Consider the following 7,866-nt stretch of genomic DNA (forward strand, 5'->3'; position numbering starts at 1 on the left):
GGAGAGGGGGAGGGAGAGAGAGAGAGAAACATCCCACGAGGGAGGGGAAAATCGATCAATTGCCTCCTGTACACTCCCCGACCAGGGATTGAACCCGAAACCTGGTTACGTGTCATGACCGGGAATTGAACCCACAAACTTGGTGCATGGGACTTTTGCTCCAATGAACGGAGCCACCCGGCCAGGGCTAATGAGACTGAGTGACAGAGAACAGTGATGTAGGTAAGGACAAGCAGTGAGGGGGGAGATGCCATGGTTGTAAGAAGACAAGGACATTCTGTCATCTGGAATTTGCAAAGTACCTATGTCTTGTTCACCTGCCTGCGGTTTTCCATCAGAGATTTGCGGTGACTTGCTATTGAACGTTATTGCTGAAATGCGTAGAAGTTTTTAAGCAAATGGAGGTAGAAATCTGCATCCTTGCTTAGGCGGTTGCAACTACTACCTGGAATAAAACGTCTGCTCTCCTGTGACGCTCACTGCCAGTGTCCGCAGAAGCCCTGAGCTCTCTTCACTGCAGGCTCCCGGCATGCTTTCCCGAGTTGCTAACTCAGCACCGTTTCCCACTTTTCCACGTTTAGGACCTTTCTTGGCCGGGCCTTGCCGTGGGAAACCTATTCCATCGTCCTCAGGCCACCGTGATGGTGCTGGTGAAGGGGGTGGACAGGCTCGCGCTGCCCCCGGGCAGCGTCATTTCCTACCCGCTGGAGAATGTGAGTATTGCACCGATCACCAGCGTGCGTTTGTCATTCCGTCTTGTCAGCTGTCACTATGAACTGCGTTCTAAGCACACTTGTCTTTTTTTGGATGCGCTGATTGATAAGTAAAACAACTTCTGTTACAAAAAATGACGTGGTGGCTGTAAATGTACGGAGACGTGTCGTTCCCTGTGCCTGGGAGTCTGTCTGAGATAAAAGGCAGACAGATGCCCCACTCGGCAGAGTCAGAGGCTCGAAAAGCTGGAAGTAGTTGCGGTGTCTCCCGCCGACACCGTCTCGGGCGTTATCTTGACACTTTCCCTTCAGAATTTCACCTCGTTGTTCTGTAAGGAGACTGGAGGCTGACAGCTGTCGTGAGGGACCCTCCTTCCACTACAAGTACCGAGAGGCCACCGAACACAAGGAGCGGTCGGTCCCTGTAATGCTTCCTTTTCCTTCACATCAGGCAGTCCTCTGGCTCATTAGCTTCTCCAGTTTGATGGTTAGGGACGTGTTACCTTCCGTCTTCAGCTTTCCTGCCACGTGTGCCCTCTCACTAGGTGCAGTGAGGCCGGAGGACTGGGTGCATGTCCTCGTGTTCCCCCCCCCCCCCCCCAGTCGGAGGCAGTGAACTGGCTGGTTGCAAAGCAGAGCTCTGTGGCTGGCTCAGGATGCTTCTGCAAGCTTGAACGTTCTCCTCTCTTCTTCAGTTGCTCATTAACTCAATGATTTTGTTTCACAGTATCATGAATGGTGGGATTTGATCAGTAAGATTTATATAATCACAGTAATTTCTGCCTGTACCATGTTAGCATTACTTTGCTGCTTATAAACATGAACCTTTTAATAGTAAAAGGCATTACTATAAGAAATCTCCATTAAAACAAAACCACTACTGCTATACTGCTTTTTGTTTTTTTTAAGTATATATTTTTATTGGTTTCAGAGAGGAAGGGAGAGGGAGAGAGAGATAGAAACATCAATGATGAGAGAGAATCATGGATCGGCTGCCTCCTGCACACCCCACACTGGGGATTGAGCCTGCAACCTGGGCATGTGACCTGATTGGGAATCAACCATGACCTCCTGGTTCATAGGTCGACGCTCAACCACTGAGCACACCAGCCAGGCTATACTGCTTGTTTTAATACCACAATATTGAGAATAAAATAATTATTTTGAGGGGAAAATTACTGCAATTTATTGTTAAAACTAATGTAGGGCAAAAACAGATCGGTGAGGCTAGAAGTCAAACTTTTGGTTATTTTGGGGGGTGAGTGGGGAGGCTTCTAGGGTGCTGATAATGTTCGGTCTTGATCTCGGGGGATTATATGAGTGTATCCATTGTAAACATTCCTTGAGCTGTTACCCCAAGATTTGTGCACTGTATTGCATGTATGTTACACTTTAATAAAAAAAGTTCAAGGAAAAAAACGATTTTACCCCAAGTGGTTATTTCAATTTAATACCATGTGCTCCTACGATAAAAGACCTATGAAATTCTGTGACATACTTCATGCTTTGTCTAAGAGTCTTCAGTATATCTGAAGACAAACCCTAAGTCTTTTTAAACATTTTTTAAAATTTTGAAATGAAAAATGAGGTCTGTTCTCTTTCAATTAAATTCAAAATCTTCTGACCTGCTTTGTTTTATTAAATGTATTGGGGTGACACTGGTTAGTGGCATCATATGGGTTTCAGGTGTATTCTGACCTCTTGAATGAGAGTTAATACGTTATGGTGGAATATCCATTCTTTGTCGCATGTTTAATTAATATTGAGACCAAAGGCACTGCTGTTTGAAATACACACATGACCATTAGAAAAGGATGTTTATGCAGACAGCATTGCGCCCATGGGGTTTGGAGGTCATTCCCTGTTTGGGCACATTGGGGGAAAGGCTCGTTGGCCCACTAGGAGGCTGTCTGACCTTCCGTATCCTCAAAGGGCTCTATGTTTGGATGTGATTTGGGTCTTTTGAATTTCCCTAGAAAATGCTGATGCCTTTTTTTTTTTTTTTTGAGGCTCCTTTTTAAATACCATCTGAATGATTTTTCTTCCCACTTTGGTCGAGATAATAATTCAGGTCTTCCTCTTAAATTTCAGGCGGTTCCTTTTAACCTTGACAGTGTTGCAAATTCCATTCACTCCTTATTTTCTGAAGAAACTCCAGTAGTTTTGCAGTTGGCTCCCAGCGAGGAAGTAAGTGATATACTTTTTATTTACGATGCTTTAAGAAATTAGCTCTCATTAGTTAATAAAAACTTAAAACCAGTTTTAGGAACAATGCCGCCAGACCTCTGTACATTGGGCTTACTCTGGAGAACACAGCTTAAACTTCTGGATTCTTCTTGCAGAGAGTGTACATGGTGGGGAAGGCAAATTCAGCTTTTGAAGATCTTTCAGTAACATTACGACAGCTCCGCACTCGCCTGTTTCAAGAAAACTCTGTTCTCAACTCCCTTCCCCTCAATTCCCTGAGCAGGAACAACGAAGTAAGTATAGTTACCGAATGAACAAGTTAATTTCATTACTGCTTTTCCCTTTCTTATGCTCCTGACTTTTGCAAATTTATGGCTGGAGTAGATTCCTCTTTCCTCTAGTGTAGTTTGCTCATGAACTGCATGAGTCAACTCCTTTGGCGAGTTGAACTGTAGTAGTAAATAGTATTACATTCTCGCATGAGGGTTGTCACCAATTAATCTGGACAAACCAGAAATCATGGGATTTACTTGGCGGCTGATGGAGCTGGGCCAATCTGGCAGTGTGGGCGCCATCATTCACTGCCACTTCTGATGTGTTACCTCATTTTTCTAGTTCATTCTTCTTTCTTTCTTTCTTTCTTTTTTTTGCTAATCCTCACCTGAGGATTTTAGAGAGTGAATTTTAGAGAGTAGAAGGCAGGGGGAGAGACAGAGAGAAACATCAACGTGAGAGAGAGGCATCGATTGGTTGCCTCCTGCACACACTCTGACCAGGGATTGAGCCTTGGCCAGAATAGAAGCCGGGACCCTTCAGTCCTCAGGCCGACACGCTATCCACCTAGCCAAACTGGCTAGGGCTCTGGTTTATTCTTGACAGTGCAGTGGAGGGAGCCACCCTTACTGATGACTCAGGTCTGTCAGTTTCACCACCCGCTCATGCACCCTCTTAACCACATGGCACGCCACCTTTCTGGCACCCTCCCCTCCTCCTCCTATGGTTGACCAGGACCACCGCCTTTTATTCTCCAATGTAGAACATGCTCAAGGGATGTGAGCAAACTGGGCCACTGGCAGGACCTCGCTGCAGTGTGCCAGAACATTCTGACGCCCTGAGGGAAAAGTGTAGAGTTTAGATGCTTTATCTATAGCTTTATCAGAAATATGGCTATTGAGCCCTGGCTGGGAGGGCTTAGTTGGTTAAGTGTCATTCCGTACCAACAGGTCACCGGTTCAATTCCCTGTCAGGACACATGCCCAGGTTGTGGGTTAAATTCCCTAGCAGGGGGTGTGCAGGCGGCAACCAATCGATGTCTGTCTGTCTGTTTCTTTCTCTCCCTCTCTCTCTCTCTCATTCTCCCTCCTCCCCTTACCCCGCCTCCCCCTCTCTCTAAAAAATCAATAAAAACATTTAAAAAAAAGAAAGAAATGCAGCTACTGAGTGGTGGTCACTGTGCTGGGAATGACCATCCCCTTTCTGTTGGGAAATGATGTCTTATATGTATTTTCCATTGACATGAACCTACCAAATGGAGGACAACTGTTGCATAAGCTCACTTATGTGCTTAACATTTGTACTACCCTGCGCCTTACTTGATAAATGGCAAACACAGACCCGCGATGCATATTTAAGACACTGCATTTCTTTCGGCTCTGCAGGTCGATCTGCTCTTTCTTTCTGAACTGCAAGTTCTACATGATATTTCAAGTTTGGTGAGTAGGCTGCTCTGATTTTTTCAGTCCCATTTATTTTGGTGCCAGAAGACACTTCTAGAGAATCTTTGCATGATAATGAAACCAATAGAAAAGGTGGATCAAGTATGCCCTGGATTTATTTATGATGCCATGGAAGTTGAGGAATTGGTGGTGGTGGTGGGAATTTTGAACTCATCTCTTGTTAATCAAATTATCTTGGATTTCTACTCTTAGGAGATAGTAAGTATATCCTCCAAGAACACAGGACTTGAGTGGGCCGCCCTAGCTGCAGCCCTGACTTGGCTATTGATTTCTTGTCAGACATTAAGACTTAAATCCTGTATCTAAAATAGAAACAACAGTTTGGACTAACAAAGCTGTCCACCAAGTCAGGAAGGGAATAAATCTGCCGAAAGGGTATTTTTGGTGAATTATTTTTTCACAAAAATCCTCCCGTGATTGAAACGGAAAAATGTACCTGTTTGCTGTCTACTGAAGTCGTTGCCCAAACTTTCTCAGCAGGGCTGGTTCCGGGAGCTGGAAGCCCAGTCTGGGAGGCCACCGGGGGGTCCAGGAGGGCGTGTGGGAAGTGTCTGCTCTGAGCATTGATGGCTCATGTTCTGGGATGAGACTGGTCCAACCATCTGTTCTTTCATATCTGAAGTTTTTAGAAGAAAATTTAAAAAGAGCTTTTATTAAATATTCATGTAGTCCTGGAACTGCTCTTAAAAATGAGATTTATGTTGGATTAATTGGAAACTCCCATTTAAACCAGCTCCATTTGCCGCCATTTTTTAGACTGTTTGTGTATTGTGGCACATGGGCTGGTTCTGTTCAGCCTAGTTTAGTTGGGCATAAAACTTCACTTGGCTGTGTTTGACATTTCATCCACTTCCTTTTGTTTGTTCTCAGTTGTCTCGACATAAGCATCTAGCCAAGGACCATTCTCCTGACTTATATTCACTGGAGCTGGCAGGTTTGGATGAAATTGGGAAACATTATGGAGAAGATTCTGAACAATTCAGAGATGCTTCTAAGATCCTTGTTGATGCTCTACAAAAGGTAAATTATCAGTGGGGTATAAGAGGTCACAGTATGACCATCTCACTTTTAGCCTCTTAATGGAAAAGTCTCTTTAGGTGAAATACTTAATGTTGCTTGAACTCTTACGCTCTTTGGAGAACTTCTAATTTTAGTGGCCAAGGATGGAGTAGAGCAAAGACGTATATGTATACTGGGACATCTGGAACGCTGGCAGAGGCAGCGTAGGAAATGATGGATAACTCCATCCAGCACAATACCTTTTTCTTCTCATCGTGCTAAAATATACGTCACAGAAAACTTACCACTTTAATCATTTTTAAGCATAGAGTTCTGTCACATTAAGTACATTCAAGTTGTCGTGCAACCACCACTGCCATCCATTACTAGAACTTTCATCTTCCCCAACTGAAACTCTGTCCCCATTATAACCAAAGGGGAGCACCAAGCCAGTAGCAGACATTTAGTAGATATGTAATAAATGCTCATTTCTCTTGCTCTTGAAGTTACTCGCCTGTAACTCTTTAATGAGGTTTCACAGTAAATCTTTGTAGATGTTTGTGATTAACCAGAGACCATTTAGAAAGATTCTTTTATTTCCCTTCCCTACTTCCCTTCTCCCAGCTTATATGCCAAAAATCCAGGCCCTTAAAGTTATTTGGAACATTTGAATGTATGTTGAGACTTTAAAGACTTGCCTGTTCTAAGCTTGTATTTCATGAGCCAGTAGGCAGGTATGTTGTTCTTGTAGATGCATAGAAGCTTCACAAAGAACTCAAATAAGCATGTAGTTAAGATTGATGTAATGTCGCTAACTCCTCAGTTTGCAGATGACATGTATGGTCTCTATGGTGGGAATGCAGTGGTAGAGCTGGTGACTGTCAGATCGTTCGACACATCCCTTGTGAGGAAGACCAGGACTATCCTTCAGGCAAAACAAGAGGTGAGCACATTTTGAGATCCTGCGACATTAACTTTAAAAAACCCACTAAATCTCAAGTCACCTATGGGAGTTGAACCCGTTTATACTTAATCAACAGTGTGTGTTATCATCTCCTTGAAAGCTCCCTTCTTGGTTCCTCCTCGTATAAGCTCTTATGCCACTTAGGAATAAATGCTTGTTAGAGAGATGAATCAGAGCTACTGCATTGGGGTAATTTCCTATCTTAAAATTCTTCCCTCTTGATTTTCTTTCTTCATTGTAGAAGAACCCATCAAGTCCCTATAATCTTGCTTATAAGTATAATTTTGAGTATTCAGTGATTTTCAACATGGTACTTTGGATAATGATCGGCTTGGCCTTGGCTGTGATTATCACCTCTTACAATATTTGGAACATGGATCCTGGATATGATAGCATCATTTACAGGATGACAAACCAGAAGATTCGAATGGATTGAACTTTCCTTAAGTCAAACTTAGAAAAGGGGTTTGGAAATTGGCTGTTTTGTGAAAATAAATCTTTTAGGGTACAGTAGACAGTACACTTTAAATGTTTTTAAAAGCTAATTTTGTTCTCTATTTTGTGTGTGCCTGTGAGGTTGTTTTAGAATGAATTATAGTATTGATGTGAATTGTTTGTGTAACAGATTCCGTAATATGCTCAATTATGATATAACCAGTAATTATAATTTCATTCCATTTAGTATTTGAAAATAATGCACTGAAATAAATGTAAAACATTTAGAATAGCTTGTGTTATTTATGTTGACAAAAATGCACTGAATTTATTAAGATTATGAATGCTTAACTTCCTTACAGGATAGGTGAAAATGCTATTTGGGTTGTTATGTACTATGAGCTATTATAAATGTCTTAATTTGATGTAAGTATCTCTGAAACAAGAAAAGATTTTTAACTTTAGAGCAGCTCTAGACTATGCATGTGCATATACAGTCACTTAGATTTGGAACTGCATCTGTTTTTCAACCTCTTGAAAGTTTGCTGATCCGATGGTCTAGTATGGATATTAAAAATATTAAAGCTAAGAAGAAATAGCTTTGTGGAGTTATAAATCCTCATAATTATACAGATAGGACAAATATTTGAGGGATGTCTAGGGTCATGAATATAAAAATCTCTTTATTTCAGTAACTTTTCTCTGTGTAAGTTACTATGGTTCGTGGTACAATGTCGTTATCAAAGACTAAGTGTAGCTGTTCCTACTTTTGATGTGGAAGTGGACCAATGTCTGTGAAGAGTGACAAATAAAGTTAATGATTCCAAATCTG

At 42.2% G+C, this 7,866-nt stretch overlaps 1 protein-coding gene across 1 annotated transcript in view; it reads left to right on the forward strand.

Annotated features, from left to right (window-relative positions):
* ATP6AP2 (ATPase H+ transporting accessory protein 2) overlaps window positions 1-7,866 on the forward strand; it is an 8,661-nt gene extending 795 nt beyond the window's left edge. The window contains exons 2-8 of the mRNA XM_014457417.2: window positions 582-713; window positions 2,805-2,900; window positions 3,056-3,193; window positions 4,559-4,612; window positions 5,507-5,656; window positions 6,459-6,578; window positions 6,841-7,866. Coding sequence (XP_014312903.2) covers window positions 582-713; window positions 2,805-2,900; window positions 3,056-3,193; window positions 4,559-4,612; window positions 5,507-5,656; window positions 6,459-6,578; window positions 6,841-7,035 — 885 coding nt within the window. The 3' untranslated portion in view covers window positions 7,036-7,866. The remainder of the gene's footprint in view (window positions 1-581; window positions 714-2,804; window positions 2,901-3,055; window positions 3,194-4,558; window positions 4,613-5,506; window positions 5,657-6,458; window positions 6,579-6,840) is intronic.

This window comes from Myotis lucifugus, unplaced genomic scaffold (genome assembly GCF_000147115.1).
Source record: "Myotis lucifugus unplaced genomic scaffold, Myoluc2.0 scaffold_76, whole genome shotgun sequence".
NCBI lineage: Eukaryota > Metazoa > Chordata > Mammalia > Chiroptera > Vespertilionidae > Myotis > Myotis lucifugus.